This window comes from Aotus nancymaae, unplaced genomic scaffold (genome assembly GCF_030222135.1).
Source record: "Aotus nancymaae isolate 86718 unplaced genomic scaffold, 86718_ANA_hifiasm-v0.15.2.pri h1tg000064l_1, whole genome shotgun sequence".
Classification (NCBI taxonomy): Eukaryota; Metazoa; Chordata; class Mammalia; order Primates; family Aotidae; genus Aotus; species Aotus nancymaae.
In genome coordinates, this window is record NW_026988479.1 from 15,822,579 (window position 1) to 15,840,137 (window position 17,559).

The 17,559-nt window shown below is 42.2% G+C and overlaps 2 protein-coding genes across 2 annotated transcripts in view; both read left to right on the forward strand.

Moving 5' to 3' along the window:
* The first annotated feature begins 2,644 nt into the window (after window positions 1–2,644).
* LOC105726972 (protocadherin alpha-9) overlaps window positions 2,645–17,559 on the forward strand; it is a 137,264-nt gene continuing 122,349 nt past the window's right edge. Inside the window, 2 exon segments of the mRNA XM_012466618.3 lie at window positions 2,645–5,044; window positions 5,046–5,167. Coding sequence (XP_012322041.3) covers window positions 2,771–5,044; window positions 5,046–5,123 — 2,352 coding nt within the window. The 5' untranslated portion in view covers window positions 2,645–2,770 and the 3' untranslated portion in view covers window positions 5,124–5,167.
* Window positions 10,216–13,253, forward strand: LOC135270630 (protocadherin alpha-10). The gene has a single exon (XM_064366403.1). It carries the CDS (start codon window positions 10,700–10,702, stop codon window positions 13,208–13,210), a length of 2,511 nt encoding a protein of 836 aa, XP_064222473.1. The 5' UTR covers window positions 10,216–10,699; the 3' UTR covers window positions 13,211–13,253.

Sequence of the window (17,559 nt, forward strand, 5' to 3'; positions counted from 1 at the left end):
TTCAGTTCCTTGGCTTTATATGTTTGCGTGATAAATGTGAATTCTACTGCATACATTTTTTTGTATCAAGTAAGTTAATAGTTGTATATTATTAATATTAAATTCTGGTGAGTGATAGGTATATAATAAAATTTAGTCATTATCATTCTGAAGAGAAAAAAAGTTAGTGATTGCAAAAAGGAAATCTAAAATGTCAGAAAGTCATCATGGCCTTCCATATTAATCTTATTTTATGTAAAAATTATATTTTATAAAGTCATTTTTAGATTAACCTAGGATGTGTCAGTACTTTGAATGTTGTGTGGTAGAATGAAAAAATCTGAAAGTTATGAGTTTAGGAAAGTCGAGTTAACACCACCTATGTGGAACAAAAAGTTTTTTCGAAAAGTTAAAGTCCTCACAAGGAATATGTAGACTATCTTACATTGATAGTTGTATGTTTCCCATCTTTAAAAGTTGCCTGAGATCCTGCAGAGGGCTGAGTAGGTGTTTGAGATCTTTTCATGTTTCTTTCCATTAATAGTATTTTTCTTAAAATGTGATACACAATGTTTTAATGATGATTTAAAGTCAATTTATTTTGTAGTTCTATGAATTAAGTAAACCATTTATATAGAGTGTTATAGAATAGCATTTTATTTTTATTATTTTTTGTTGGGGGACAGAGCCTCGCTCTGTTGCTCAGGCTGGAGTGCAGTGGTGCAATCTCAGCTCACTGCAACCTCTGCCTCCTGGGTTCAAGCAATTATCCTCCCTAAGCCTCCCAAGTAGCTGGGATTATAGGTGCCCACCACCACACCCAGCTAATTTTTTGTAGTTTTAATAGAGACGGGGTTTCACCATGTTAGCCAGGATAGTCTCGATCTCCTGACCTTGTGATTTGCCCACCTCAGCCTCCCAAAGTGCTGGGATTACAGACGTGAGCCACCACACCTGGCTAGAATAGCCTTTTAAAATGCTTTCTTAGCAAGTAGAGAAGACTGTAGTAACCAGTCTTCATTAAACATTAAATGGGATCCTTACAGATCTCTAATAAAATATCATGATGTCAGGAATTATTACTGAGACCCAGCCTCTGGCTTTAAAATTTGAGGTCAAATAAAGAATATGAGTCACACAATGCAAGGCATGATAATGTAACAAGTATAAAAGAGGTAAATCATAGTGAGGTTGAAGTTGAAAGACAATCATTTTCTATTTGAATTTTTAAAGAAATAATTGAAGAGGCAAGCTGTGTTTTCAGTGGTTTTTAAATGAGTAAGTTTCCCCCTGGGAGAATATTGAGAATAATAGACATTTCTTGGAAGAAGAAAATATAAGCAAAATTGAAGACACAGAAAAGCATAAATATGACTGGAAACATAGAAAAGTCCACTTTGGTTAAAACATACAGTCTGCAGAGAATGAAAGCAGAAAAAACAATGTAAGAAGATCTCTTGATTTCTGAGCAATAGACTAAATGATCCTGAGTGATTAAGGAATTTGACTATTAAATTACTTTGAGCAAAATAAATTATGGCTTTTTAAAGAAGGCTGAATGGGAAGACAAAATGAGAAGCTACTGCAATAATCAAGGACAGACGCAACTATTAAAAGCACCTCTTAGGTTGTTATCAGTGGAAATATGAAACAAAAGATAAATATGCAAAAACATCAATGGCACAATAAACTGTCACGATTTTGCCTTTAGGCTTGAGATACACTAAAATCTAGATTTAATTAATGTACTTGCACTTTGAAATAAGATAGTAAAACTCACAAGAGAACTTTCTAGAACCTAGGCAGGAAAAGAATCCCAAGAAGTTGTCCTGAGTACTAAGGATGAGCAATAATGAAATTAAAATATATTATATAAAATATATTTGTATTATATTATATGTTAATATAATACAAACGATTTGGAGATTACAAAGAAGAGAGTATTCATAAATGATAAAGCTTGGAAAGAATCAAAGCAACACCTTTCTGGAAACAGATTATAAAATGTTACAAAAGAGAAAAATGTATTTTCTCCCCACAATGCAAGACCTTAAAGTCAATTCTCGCTTTTCTTAAAATATTTTCCACCATTTCAAATCATAGAATTACTCAAGAAAACTACCTCCAAGAAAACTACCTCAGTTGTTCCTCCTTTTTCTTGATTCCTTTTTTTGAACATGGCCTAGTTCCTTTTTCATCAGTAGATTTCTGGGCTCCTATATTCACTGGAGATTGCAACTCCTAGATTTCTCTTACTTCAGAATCCATTTTGAGCCATATGGGAGCCTCTGAATTCCAGAACAAAAGAATTTTGTAATTTAAAATTTGTGATTGCTCAATGGAATTATTTTAATTGTTACTCCATTTCTGTCATTATTTAAAACTTACATGGAGAATTTTCTCAGAAATGAGAAAACCACAAGCATACTAAACTTTTAGAGGCAGTCAGTCTGCTAAGAAGGCTCCAACAAGAGAAACAGGATCTTCTGTTTCAACAATGATTACTTAAGAAAAAATTAAGAGAATGAAATAAGTTTCGCAGAATAATTATAAAATTTTTATTCATGAAATATGTACTTACACTTTGGGCCACGTGATGTCACTCTTTGCCGCGATGTTCTCTCTGAATCCAGACAAATACAGCCCTTTTTCCAGGGAAAGAGACTCCATTCTTTTTCACTCTGTCTGTGCTGAGCAATGGCGAACACAGCAGAATGGGACTGACGAAATCAGACGGTTTTTCCTAATTTGGAGGCAATTTTCACCAATTAGAAAAGGCCGAGTATTTGAAATGTTGTACTCAAGTCGAGGAGACCCAGAGGCTCCGCATCTACTGCTCTCGCTTACGATCCTCGCGATCTGGAAGGTGGGGAGCGGCCAGGTCCACTACTCCGTCCTGGAGGAAGCCAAACACGGCACCTTCGTGAGCCGCATCGCGCAGGACCTGGGGCTGGAGCTGACGGAGCTGGTGCCGCGCCTGTTCCAGTTGGATTCCAAGGGCCGCGGGGACCTTCTGGAGGTAAATCTGCAGAATGGCATTTTGTTTGTGAATTCTCGGATCGACCGCGAGGAGCTGTGCGGGCGGAGCGCGGAGTGTAGCATCCACCTGGAGGTGATTGTGGACAGGCCGCTGCAGGTTTTCCATGTGGACGTGGAGGTGAGGGATATTAACGACAACCCGCCCTTGTTCCCAGCGACACAAAAGAATCTGTTCATCGCGGAATCCAGGCCGATTGACTCTCGGTTTCCACTAGAGGGCGCGTCCGATGCAGATACCGGGGAGAACGCCCAGCTTACTTACAGACTGAGCCCCAATGAATATTTCTCTCTGGACGTGCCAACCAGCAACCAGCAGGTAAAACCTCTTGGACTTGTACTACAGAAACCTTTAGACAGAGAAGAAACTCCGGAGCTTCCTTTATTGCTTACGGCCACCGACGGAGGCAAGCCTGAACTGACTGGCACCGTTCAGTTATTCGTCACAGTGCTGGACGTCAATGACAATGCCCCAGTGTTCGACAGAACCCTCTATACGGTGAAGTTACCAGAAAACGTTTCTATCGGAACGCTGGTGATTAACCCCAATGCCTCAGATTTAGACGAAGGCTTGAATGGGGATATTATTTACTCCTTCTCCAGTGATGTTTCACCAGATATAAAATCCAAGTTCCACATGGATCCCGTAAGTGGGGCAATCACAGTGATAGGACATATGGATTTTGAAGAAAGTAGAGCACACAAGATCCCAGTAGAGGCTGTCGATAAAGGTTTCCCACCACTGGCTGGTCATTGTACAGTTCTTGTGGAAGTTGTGGATGTTAATGACAATGCTCCACAGTTGACTATAAAAACCCTTTCGGTTCCTGTAAAAGAGAATGCACAACTAGGTACAGTTATTGCCCTGCTCAGTGTGACTGACCTAGACGCGGATACCAACGGGCAGGTTACCTGCTCCCTGACGCCCCACGTCCCCTTCAAGCTGGTGTCCACCTTCAAGAATTACTACTCATTGGTGCTGGACAGTGCCCTGGACCGCGAGAGCGTGTCGGCCTATGAGCTGGTGGTAACCGCGCGGGACGGGGGCTCGCCTTCGCTGTGGGCCACGACCAGCGTGTCTGTGGAGGTGGCCGACGTGAACGACAACGCACCAGCGTTCGCGCAGCCTGAGTACACTGTGTTCGTGAAGGAGAACAACCCGCCGGGCTACCACATCTTCACGGTGTCGGCGCGGGACGCGGACGCGCAGGAGAATGCGCTGGTGTCCTACTCGCTGGTGGAGCGGCGGGTGGGCGAGCGCGAGCTGTCGAGCTACGTGTCGGTGCACGCGGAGAGCGGCAAGGTGTACGCGCTGCAACCGCTGGACCACGAGGAGTTGGAGCTGCTGCAGTTCCAGGTGAGTGCGCGCGACGCGGGCGTGCCGCCTCTGGGCAGCAACGTGACGCTGCAGGTGTTCGTGCTGGATGAGAATGATAACGCGCCGGCACTGCTGGAATCTCGGAGGAGTGGCACTGGCGGCGGCGCAGTGAGCGAGCTGGTGCTGCGGTCGGTGGGCGCCGGCGAGGTGGTGGGGAAAGTGCGCGCAGTGGACGCAGACTCGGGCTACAACGCGTGGCTTTCATACGAGCTGCAGCCGGAAGCGGTTAACACGCGCATCCCATTCCGCGTGGGGCTGTACACGGGCGAGATCAGCACGACACGGGCCCTAGAGGAGACGGATGCACCGCGCCAGCGCCTCCTAGTGCTGGTGAAAGACCATGGGGAGCCGGCGCTGACGGCCACTGCCACCGTTCTGGTGTCGCTGGTGGAGAGCGGCCAGGCACCAAAGGCATCGTCGCGAGGGTCAGTGGGTGCCACTGGCCCCGAGGTGACGCTGGTGGATGTCAACGTGTACCTGATCATCGCCATCTGCGCGGTATCCAGTCTGCTGGTGCTCACGCTGCTGCTATACATAGTGCTGCGGTGCTCAGCGCTGCCCACCGAGGGCGAGTGCGCGCCGGGCAAGCCCACGCTGGTGTGCTCCAGCGCAGTGGGGAGTTGGTCTTACTCGCAGCAGAGGAGGCAGAGAGTGTGCGCTGGCGAGGGTTCACCGAAGACCGACCTCATGGCCTTCAGCCCGGGCCTTTCTCCTTGTCCTGGATCTATAGAGCGAACGGGAGAACCCTCTGCTTCTTTAGATTCATCTGAGAAGGTAGGTTGTTCTATTTTATTGAAGTATTTTATTTTTTATATAATTATTTAATTTTTCTTGAAAGATATTTTAAATTACTCCCAGTAATTTGAAGTTTTATTCATTTTTCTAGAAATTCATGATTTCTTTTCTTTTCTTTTTCTTTTTTTTCTTTTTTTGAGACAGAGTCTCACTCTGTCGCCAGGCTGGAGTGCAGTGGTGTGATCTCGGCTCACTGCAACCTCTCCCTCCCAGGGTCAAGCGATTGCACTACAGGCCCACACCACCACGCCCAGCTAATTTTTGTATTTTTAGTAAAGACAGGGTTTCACCATGTTGGCCAGGATGGTCTAGATCTCTTGACCTCGTGATCTGCCTGCCTGGGCCTCCCAAAGTGCTAGGATTACAGGTGTGAGCCATTGCGCCTGGCCTGTATTTTTTCTTGTAAAGTGAACCCCTTAACACTGGAGCCGACTTTGCCTTGACTTCTAGTGAGAATCATAAACCGTATATTAAATAGATATTTATTGGGTACAGAATTAATTTTATTTAAATTTGCAATGAAAGCAACATTAAATTTCTGATACTGTGCTGCTATAGCACCTGGAAACCAATTTAGTTGTTAGTCATTCATTAAAAATTAATGTCACTATCATTTATTTATTTCTAAATTTTGTATAGTATTTTAAGTCTACTTGTATTGTTTATAAGAAACCCAAGCAAAAATATATAGCAATTGTTACTTTGTTAATGTTTTAGTTCTCTACATTTTTCTGGATGGAGAGCGTGTAAACATTGGATTGTTCAGCACCCCTCAGTATCTATTATTTTAATAAGGAACTTCCACTAAACTTTAGAAAACAGTTGTTCCACTTTAGGAATCAAATTATGTCAATAAATGTTATAAACACAGCCTTCATTTCAACTTGTATGAAATATGTTCTTAAATGTCTGACAATGTAGATTATAGGGAAATGTTGATTGAAATTGTGTCTACACTTAGAAATTTTTTGAATTTCAGTCGTTTACTGAAATTAGAGAAAGTACTTTTTAACAAGTGTTTACTTTCTTCAAGAAGACATTCTCCTTTTAATTGAAATTTTCTCCATTTAGTGATAAAATGATGAGCCATGTAAAGATTTCAAACTTTGAGTTCTCTTAAAATTCATAGTCTGTAACTTTAAAAAATTACCCTTACCAATTTAGATAAGAATTAACTTTTTCAGTCAATAATCCATAAGACAGAAATATGTTTTTTTAAAATCTTTTTCTCTCCTCTCAGCTCATATGTAACACAAGGCAGAAATCTGGATATGAGATTTGCACCTTTAATGCCACTACATGTTATATTTCCTGAATTGTAGTATGTGACTTTCCAAAATGGCAGTTCCCCACACTCTACCTTTAGTGCAAGCTATTTGCTTGTTTTCTAATTTATATTTTTAAAAACTTCACTTGTTGAGTTTTTGCTATGTGGTTTATATTTTTCTTTCTCTTTCAGCTATTTTATTTAATGTTGTGTCAGATATTTTATAAGGTATGACTTAATAAAAAAACTCAGTGGAGCAAGATCAGAATGGCCTTGAGAATAGAGCCACAATAATAACTATGAAAATGCAAGTAACATTTATTTAAAATAAAATATTTTAATTTTTAAAATTTTCCCTTAAAACACTATTTGGACCATGCTACATTATATATTTTTTGTCATCTCTCTCTCTCTTTTTTTTTTTTCTGAGATGGAGTCTAGCTCTGTCACCCAGGCTGGAGTTCAGTGTCACCTAGGCTGGAGTGCAGTGGTGTGATATTGGCTCACTGCAACCTCTGCCTCCCGGGTTCAAGCAATTCTCCCACCTCAGACTCCTGAGTAGCTAGGATTACAGTCACGTGCCACTGTGCCCCACTGGTTTTTATATTTTTAATGGAGACAGGGTTTCCTCATGTTGGCCAGGTTGGTCTTGAACTCCTGACCTTATGATCTGCCTGCCTTGGCCTCCCAAAGTGCTGGGATTACATGCTTGAGACACTGTGCCCAGCCTTTTTTTTTTTTTTTAATTTTCTTTCAGAACTTGAGTGGTCTCTGAGCTCCCATCATTAAACCTATCTATGTCTATCAGCACAACTCACCTTGAATATAGACTTATATTTTCAAGTATCTTTGTCATTGCAGTTTTTTCAAGTTTCATGTGCCATTGAAACTTGGGCTCAGGTATTTGATTGTATGAATAGAGGGATGCTACAGATGTCATTTTCCCCCCGCCCATGTCCTCCAGTCTCTTAGAGCTGGTACTTATGAAGCATTTACTATGTCATCAGTAATCATAAAATTTATTCTTTATTATTTATGGCTGTGTTGGTGCGATTGGTAATTTAGTACTTCATATTAATCTTCATTCTGTCTCAGCATATGGGCTCTCATCATATGCAAATTATCAGAAGAGCTGGGAACACCTTAGTAATAAATTTATCTCTTGAGATCATTAGTGAATATTAACTCACTGGGATCCAGAGAGGGTAAAATTTAAAACAGTCTGGCAAGTTCAAAACAGAGAGGTGAGAGCAGAAGACACTTTCCTATTTTGTGTAATAGCTCTCCTTATATGCTTCTGTAGTTAACATTCCTTAACTCAAGTCAGAATGATGAAACAATAATGAAACTCCTCCTATCCCAGTTCTTTTCAAGTTGTAGTTACTGTAAGGGTTCTTGGGTTCTTGCCGAGTTTAAAATGAAGAAACTCAGGCCAGCACAAGAAGATTCAATGTGAATTTATTCCGCTCCCGTCGAGGTTCTGTGGTCCAACAGGAGGGGTGGGGTTTTATAGGGAGTGGAGGCGTTTGACTGGTTGTGGGAGAGCAGGGCATGGACAGGACAAACTTGCTATTGGCAGGTAGGCAGGGTTTGAATGCTGTTGGGTAGATTTACAAGACTCGACTGCTACTGGGTAGATTTACAAGACTCGGCTGCTATTGGGTAGCTAAGACTCGAATGCTATTGGGTAGATTTACAAGACTTCTTTTGCATTTTGGCGGAGTTCTTTAAGGGAGAGCTAGGTGCTGTGTGAGGGGGGTGGGCGTGTCCGATCTCCCAGAGAGGGAGGGGGGTGTGTCCGGGCTCCTGGCGAGGAGACCAGCCTTACAATTACTATATAGGGAAAACTAAATTATCACCCAATATCTTAGACACTTCGAGAGAAAAGGGGGCATTGTAAATAAGTATACAAGATCACAGACCCAAGTTGAGCCTGTCCCAGACAAACTGGGGCCTATGATCATCCTATCCTTAGACCTGCTAACGCATTAGCAGCACCTAGAGTCCTCATTGAATGTTCTAGTTCAAGATTCCACCTCAGAAATTCTGAAATGGGTAGTATGAGCAAATTGTCATTTTAAAGCACACCCGAGATGATTCTCATACAACTGAAGTTTTAGATCCATAGCCCTATTCGATACTTGACAGTGCAAGTTTCTGTAATTTAAAAAGATGTGACCTGACACCTGTAATCCCAAAGTTTGGGAGGCCAAGGTGGGAGGGTCAAAAAAATTAGCTGGGCATGATGGCATGCCTCTGTAGTCCCAACTACTCAGGAAGCTGAAGTGGGAGAATTGCTTGAGCCTGGGACATTGGGGCTGCAGTGAACTGTGACAGCACCACTGTACTTCAGCCTGGGTGATAGCAACATTCTGTCTCAAAAAAGAAAAAGAGTAACTTAACTACTCTCCACTTTTTTATTGGATGTCTACATTGGAATATTTATGTTATTACTTGGTATAAAATATACATTAGTAGAAATTGAGTTGTTTTTATTGTGTGTGGAGATGATCGACCAATGGCAAACTTATTTTTACACTCCAGATAGCTGAAACAGAACATTGATATTTTGATAGGTAACTCATTACATTTTAATTTAAGGTTTATAAAAAAGTAATCTCTAAAATCAGATTTTGAATGAATGTTGACACAAGAGGCATTCCAAAGGAGTAGAGAAGTATAGAAACAGAGTTTAGTAGGACACGTAAACTGTTGATTAAGTGACACCCATTTCTGTCATTTTTCTTTTTATAAACATTGTTGTTCTGTCATTCAGATTTTAATAAAAAAGAGTTAAAAGTTATTGGCACACTTAAAAATATTATTTACAAAAGTCATAACATCATTAAATAAAATAAATTAACCCTTGTGTAAGACCAAAATTTGTTGTTAAGTTTTTCTTTCTTGGAAAGATAGAAAACCCATTTTTTTTCAGCAGCACAGATATATAAAATTTTCATTCCTGAATATTTGATTTCAATAACTTTGAGAGAGAAAAAATATTTTTACAGCAAGTGGTAATGAAAAACTTCATTGACATTGATAAAATTTTTAGATACATTTAAGAACTGTGTCTTTTGGGCATTTGAAAAGTGTAAATATAACAGGGATAAAAGCATTTGTCTCTGAAAACAGAAATAATAAATTTGTTAATTACTTTTTTAGAATCATAATTAAGATTCTTTTTGTCCATGTAAGATATTATAAAATGAAACCTCTCCTTTTATAAAAGATTTTTCAAAAACAGTACTTTTCTGTTTTCTTAAATATGGAAAACACCACTGTCGGCCTGTGCAGTAGCAATAATTAAGGCACTGTAGAGTGACCACGTTCTATAGGTAATAATTTTGCCCGATGAGCCAGATTTGGTATTAAGCTTCATGAAAACAAATATGGTCACATTGAGGCCTGAGGATAGTTTCCATTTATGAAGCACTCACTCTCCTTAAGGTGCTGTTGCAAGCACTTAATATATTATAATTAACGCAACCACCATATACTATTAGGCTAAAGTTATAAAATTGGAACATGAGACAGGGAGAGTTTAGATGATTTTCACCAAATCACGTGGCTAGTGAATAGGTTAATAGAAATCTAAACGGAGAAATGTCTGATGTTGAAGCTAATGATCTCTCTAAGTTCTAGTGAATTTAAAACTTAGGAGTTACAAACACCTCACAGATGACATTAGTGTCTAAATAAACTTTATTAAATCTCAAAATAATGAGAAAGAGAAGTAAGTTAAGTGTCAGAACATAAAGGGAACTAAACTTGTTATTCAATAAAATATTAGTATACTCAGTAGTATGCAAATATTAAGGGCATGTTGAAATTCAGCTATCGATAATCATGTAGTTAGGGAAGAAATCACTACTCTGAGATTCTACATTTAAGAAAATATTGCACGTGAGATCAACATTTATTATTATTATCTGTAAAGAGACATAATGTGAGGCTTTGAAAGTCCATAGACATAAAAATACGTAAAAAATTAATACATGAATGAAAGAAGTTGTAAACTCATGGAATTGTACTTACACCTAAAGCCACCGGATGTCGCTGTCGTCCACAAAATGGTTTTTTAGAACAAAGGCATCATCCAGTTTCTAAAGGACTAGGAAGTAGCTTCACTCTGAGATCTCAGCCATTTCGAAAGAAAATAGATGTAAGAAAAGGACAGAAAATGTAAGGTCGTATATGCATTCTAGCTGATTCGTCGATTTGTAAAACAGGAGAAGGATAAGATGGTTTCCAGATGTAGATTCTTGGGGTGTCCGCTGCTCTCGCTTCTTCTCCTCGCATCCTGGGAGGTGGGGAGCGGTCAGCTCCACTACTCCGTCTCCGAGGAGGCCAAACACGGCACCTTCGTGGGCCGCATCGCGCAGGACCTGGGGCTGGAGCTGGCGGAGCTGGTGCCGCGCCTGTTCCGGGTGGCGTCCAAAGCACACGGGGACCTTCTGGAGGTAAATCTGCAGAATGGCATTTTGTTTGTGAATTCTCGGATCGACCGCGAGGAGCTGTGCGGGCGGAGCGCGGAGTGCAGCATCCACCTGGAGGTGATCGTGGACAGGCCGCTGCAGGTTTTCCATGTGGACGTGGAAATAAAGGACATTAACGACAATTCGCCCAGGTTCTCCGTAACAGAACAAAAGCTCTCAATACCTGAATCCAGACTGCTTGACTCTCGATTTCCGCTAGAAGGCGCATCTGATGCGGATGTTGGAGAGAACGCATTGCTTACTTACAAACTTAGTCCAAATGAGTTTTTTATTCTTGATATTATGAACAAAAAAGACAAAGACAAATTCCCAGTGCTTGTTCTGCGGAAACTGCTGGATCGTGAAGAAAATCCTCAGCTAAAGTTGTTATTGACAGTAACCGACGGAGGCAAACCTGAATTTACCGGATCTGTTTCTCTGCTTATCCTGGTGTTAGATGCCAACGATAACGCCCCTATCTTTGATAGACCGGTTTATGAAGTTAAGATGTATGAAAATCAAGCGAACCAAACGTTAGTTATATGGCTCAACGCTTCTGATTCGGATGAAGGAATAAACAAGGAAATTATATACTCATTTAGCTCTTTGGTCCCACCCACGATAAGAAGGAAATTTTGGATAAACGAAACGACGGGAGAAATAAAAGTAAACGATGCTATTGACTTTGAGGATAGTAACACTTATGAAATTCATGTAGACGTTACAGATAAGGGAAATCCACCTATGGTTGGTCACTGCACGGTCCTAGTGGAATTACTGGATGAAAATGATAATTCACCTGAGGTGATTGTCACTTCTCTGTCTCTCCCAGTGAAAGAAGATGCTCAAGTGGGCACCGTCATCGCCCTAATCAGCGTGTCTGACCATGACTCAGGAGCCAACGGACAGGTCACCTGCTCTCTGACGCCCCATGTCCCTTTCAAGCTGGTGTCCACCTACAAGAATTACTATTCCTTGGTGCTGGACAGCGCCCTGGACCGCGAGAGCGTGTCGGCCTATGAGCTGGTGGTAACCGCGCAGGACGGGGGCTCCCCTTCGCTGTGGGCCACGGCCAGCGTGTCCGTGGAGGTGGCCGACGTGAACGACAACGCGCCAGCGTTCGCGCAGCCCGAATACACGGTGTTCGTGAAGGAGAACAACCCGCCGGGCTGCCACATCTTCACGGTGTCGGCGCGGGACGCGGACGTGCAGGAGAATGCGCTGGTGTCCTACTCGCTGGTGGAGCGGCGGGTGGGCGAGCGCGCGCTGTCGAGCTACGTGTCGGTGCACGCGGAGAGCGGCAAGGTGTACGCGCTGCAACCGCTGGACCACGAGGAGCTGGAGCTGCTGCAGTTCCAGGTGAGCGCGCGCGACGCGGGGGTGCCGCCTCTGGGCAGCAACGTGACGCTGCAGGTGTTCGTGCTGGACGAGAACGATAACGCGCCGGCGCTGCTGGCGTCTCCCGCTGGCAGAGCGAACGGTGCAGTCAGTGAGCTGGTGCTGCGTTCGGTGGGTGCGGGCCAAGTGGTGGCGAAGGTGCGCGCAGTGGACGCTGACTCGGGATACAACGCGTGGCTGTCGTATGAATTGCAGTCGGCGGCGGTTGGCGCACGCATCCCATTCCGCGTGGGGCTGTACACGGGGGAGATCAGTACGACGCGCGCTCTGGATGAAGCTGACTCGCCGCGTCAGCGCCTATTGGTGCTGGTGAAGGACCATGGCGAGCCGGTGCTGACGGCCACAGCCACTGTGCTTGTGTCGCTTGTGGAGGGCGGTCAGGCACCCAAGGCCTCGTCGCGAGCGTCAGTGGGCGTGGCGCCCGAGGTGGCCCTGGTGGATGTCAACGTGTACCTGATCATCGCCATCTGCGCGGTGTCCAGCTTGCTGGTGCTCACGCTGCTGCTGTACACGGCACTGCGGTGCTCAGCGACGCCCACCGAGGGCGCCTGTGGGCCGATGAAGCCCACGCTGGTGTGCTCTAGCGCGGTGGGGAGCTGGTCTTACTCGCAGCAGAGGCGGCAGAGGGTGTGTTCTGGGGAAGGCCCGCCCAAGACGGACCTCATGGCCTTCAGCCCCAGCCTTCCACCGTGCCCAACAGTAGATGTGGAAGCAGAAGATCAGCCTGTTGGAGGAGACCACTCTAGGAAGGTGGGTTATTACATTTTCCTTTTCTTTTTGTGCTTTGTGATAATATTTTCTCTTACCGCATTTTCTCAAATGTATATCTCAGAATATTTCATTTTCGTCTACATACCATTTATGCCTGAATATTTCTAGTGATACTCTTGTAATATAACTTATTCCAGTGTTTTTTAAATTTTTTCTATCCTACCCACTGTGTCAGCTTTTGATTGTTACTTTAATTTTTTAAAATAACAATTTGTTCTGAATACACTAATATTTTCCAATACAAATATATGATACGGGTTGCAGTTCTGATGATTTACTTTCGTAATCACTTTTCGTTACAAACATTTGTAAGGTTAGTATTTTAATTAATGTTATTTCATTTTCCAATCTAAATTTTGATTTGATTGTATTTACATTAACAAAAAATTAACATGATTTTTTGTTAATTAACTGATCAATATCTCTTCAGCGAAAATGTGTTTTCTCCCATGTGTAGAATACGTGTAGTGCACCATAGCTTATACTGCCATAGTGTTCAGCGATTACAGTTTTTCCCCAATAGTGCAGTAAATAGGTGGCAATTTAAAGTTTCTTAATCTTAGCAATTAAGTTAAATGTTTTGAACTTTAAAAATGTTTTCATTTTTATTTTAGTTGTAGTGGTATCTGTGTCAGTTTGTATTATTCACTTTACTTAGCAGAAGAAAGTGTGTGTTTTAGTTATTTACATAATTTTATCCGGCAGTTATCTGCTCCTTTATCATTAAGCATTGCTTATGATATTCAGGTATTAACTCTTTCACTTTGAGGAAGGAGTCATGCTTATGTTTAATAACGAAGAGCATTTGAACACTTTTAAATTTTGAGATTGAAAATACTTTATTACTAATTAATATTAAAAGTTTGAGGAGAAAATTACAATGTTTTCTACTGATCTATTATATTGTAAAGTTTAGTTTAATAGCTTCTCTAGTCCCAAAACCTAAAAAAAAAAAGAAAAAAATAGCTTCTCTAGTCATCTTAAACAGGGTTGGGTTGTATGACTCAGAAATGAAAGCTAATTTAGTTGCCTAGTGACAAAGCTGCACTATCGATTGTGTTTTTCTGAAATTGGTTGTTACCTGATACTCACGATTTCATTAAAAAAAAAACTTTATTAATTCTAGTGTCACCAAACACCAATGCCATGGATTTATCATCTTGCCTACAGCTCTTAGCAATTACTTTTTCTTTCCTTTCCCTTTGAGTATGGAGATTGAATTTGTTACTCATATGTGCTTCATAAATAGCTTCAAATAGAAGTTAAAATTATTGTTCAAGTTTAGGAACATCAAAAAAGACAATTGTGGCAAGAATTTAAACATAGCCTTCTTTCAGTCTTAATACTCTCTGTGCCCTGTCTCCAGCTCTTAGAAATTATAGATGCTAAATTAATGCAGAGTTTAGAAATGATATAATATTTGTTATTATATCAAAATAGGTTTATGATATATATACTTCCTCTGATATTTGAAAAAAATTCTCCTGAATATCATATTATAAGTAATATACAAAATTTAGTAAAAACTCATACCAGTCATAAAAGCCTCAGGTATACAGGTGCATTAATCTCTTCATCAGTACTAATTTAAGGCCAGGCATAGTGGCTCACACCTGTAATCCCAGCATTTTGACAGGCCAAGGTTGGAGGATTGCTTGAGGCCAGGAGTTCAAGATCAACCCGGGAAACATAGAGATACCTTGGACTGAACATATATATGATGGGGTCTCCTTACACACACCCCCCCCACATATGCGTGTGCATGTGTGTACTCCTTACATATGTGTGTGTGTGTACCTCTTACACATATATATGTGTGTACTCCTTACGTATATATGTGTGTGTGTGTGTGTGTACTTATGTGTATAAGCCAGGCGTGGTGGTACATGCCTGTAGTTTCTACTATAGTGCTACTTGGGAGGGTGAGGTGGGAGGATCACTTGAGCCCAGGAGGTTGAGGCTGCAGTGACCCATGATTGTGCCGCTGCACTCTATCCTGGACAACAAAGTGAGACCTTATTTCAAAAATTGAAAAAGGTAAAGGAAATAATAACACAAGTATCCAGCAAATATGGACTTATTTCATATTCATTCACATGATAATACAGTTGGCACAGTAGTACTTTCTTTAGGATGTCTACATACAAGATAAAACTCTTCATGGGGCCGGGCGCGGTGACTCACACCTGTAATCCCAGCACTTTGGGAGGCCGAGGCGAGTGGATCACGAGGTCAAGAGATCGAGACCATCCTGGTCAACATGGTGAAATCCCGTCTCTACTAAAAATACAAAATATTAGCTGGGCATGGTGGCGCGTGCCTGTAATCCCAGCTACTCAGGAGGTTGAGGCAGGAGAATTGCCTGAACCCAGGAGGCGGAAGTTGCGGTGAGCTGAGATCGCGCCATTGCACTCCAGCCCGGGTAACAAGAGTGAAACTCCGTCTCAAAAAAAAAAAAAAAAAATTCTTTATGGAATTCTAATTTGTAAGACAAACCTACTTTTGAAGAGGTACTGGTCACACACAAGAAGGTATAGGAAAGGACTTGAAAGCTCAAAAAAAAAAAAAAAATCACCACATAAATGCATATGTAGGAATTAGGAACATGGAAGGTAAGTGAGATAATATGAAGTCAAATCCACTTATGTATTAAGCCACAGGATATTGTTGTTCTCCAAGAAAAGTATTTTTTAAACAGGCGAAAATCGGATTATTCCTAGATCAGAAAGAAGCTCCATTGTTCCTGTGCTTTAAAAACCACAAACACCCATTAAGATCATGTGGAACCTCAGGAACAAGGAATCAAAAGATCTCAGAGGAACTATGTCTTTCTAGTCATGAAATATTGTTTTACTAACCAAAAGAGAGGCATGATGTTAGCTGCCAGACTAAGTGGCCAGGAATCCCAGAGCCTACAGCACTGGCTTTTGCTCCTCGAAATTTGTGAGGAGGGGAAGGACCAGCTCCACTATACCATCCTGGAAGAGGCCAAGGATGGCACATGACACTTTCCTGGGCCACATCGTGCAGGACCTGGGTCTGGAGCTGGTGGAGCTGGTGCTGCACCCGTTCTGGGTGGATTCCAAAGGCCATGGGGACCGTCTGGAGGTAAATTTGCAGAATGGCATTTTGTTTGTGGATTCTCGGATCGACCTCGAGGAGCTGTGTGGGCGGATCTTGGAGTGCACCATCCACCTGGAGGTGGTTGTGGACAAGCTGCTACAGATTTTCCATATGGAGATGGAAGTGAAAGACATTAAAGACAACCTGCCAGTGTTCTCAGAGACACAAAATGATCTATTTAGAAAACAAGGGTTCTTGATTCTTGTTTTTCACTAGGGGGTGTCTGGGATGCAGCAGCAGGGGCCAATGCTCTGCTGATTTACATACTGTATCCCAGTGATTATTTTTCCCGGGAAATACCAACCAATGAAGAGTAGGTAAAACCACTTGAAGGTGTATTTTTAAAATGCAGATGGATAAGTCACTTCAGAGTTACTTTTGGTGCTTAAAGCAACTGATGGGGGCAAAGCTGAGCTGACAGGCACCAAAGCATTACATGGCACAGTGCTGGATGTACATGATGATGCCCCAGTGTTTGGCAAAGCAGTCTGTCATGTGAAATTACTGGAAAATGCAAGAGAAGGTACACTGGTTATTTATTTATTTATTTTTGAGACAGAGCCTCACTCTGTCACCCAGGCTGGAGTGTAGTGATGCAATCTCGGCTCACTGCAACCTCCTCCTCCCGGTTCAAGCAATTCTCCTGCCTCAGCCTCCCAAGTAGCTGGGATTACAGGCACGTGCCACCACGTCCAGCTAATTTTTGTATTTTTAGTAGAGACAGGGTTTCACCATGATGGCCAGGATGGTCTCGATCTCTTGATCTTGTGATCCACCTACCTCAGCCTCCCAAAGTGCTGGGATTACAAGCGTGAACCACTGTGCCCACAGGTACACTGGCTATTAGACTTAACCCTTTGGATTTGGACAGGTTTCAAACAGCCACATTGTTTCTTTGCAACTGATGTCTCCCCCAACATAGAAGCCCTTTTTCGCATAGATTCAGACAGTGGAGAAAGAAAAGTAAATATAAAGATAGGTTTGGAGGAAACTAAATAATGGAAGATTCAAATACAGGCAGTTGACAAAGGCAATTCCCCGATGTTTGCTACTGCACAGACTCAATAGAAGTCTAGGACATCAATGATAGTGTTCCAGAGTTAGCAGTAAGTCATTATCATTCCCTGTACAGGAAGACACTCAACTAGGTGCCATCATAGCCCTGATCAGTGTACTTGACGCTAAATTCAGTGTCAAGGGACAAGTGACCCTCACCCTGATGCCTCACGTCCCTTCAAGTTAGTGTCCACCTTCAATAGGCGCTGCCCAGCACCTGTTCGTTGGTGCGCCACAGCGCCCTGGACCAAAAGAGCAAATCTATCAGTTGGTAACCG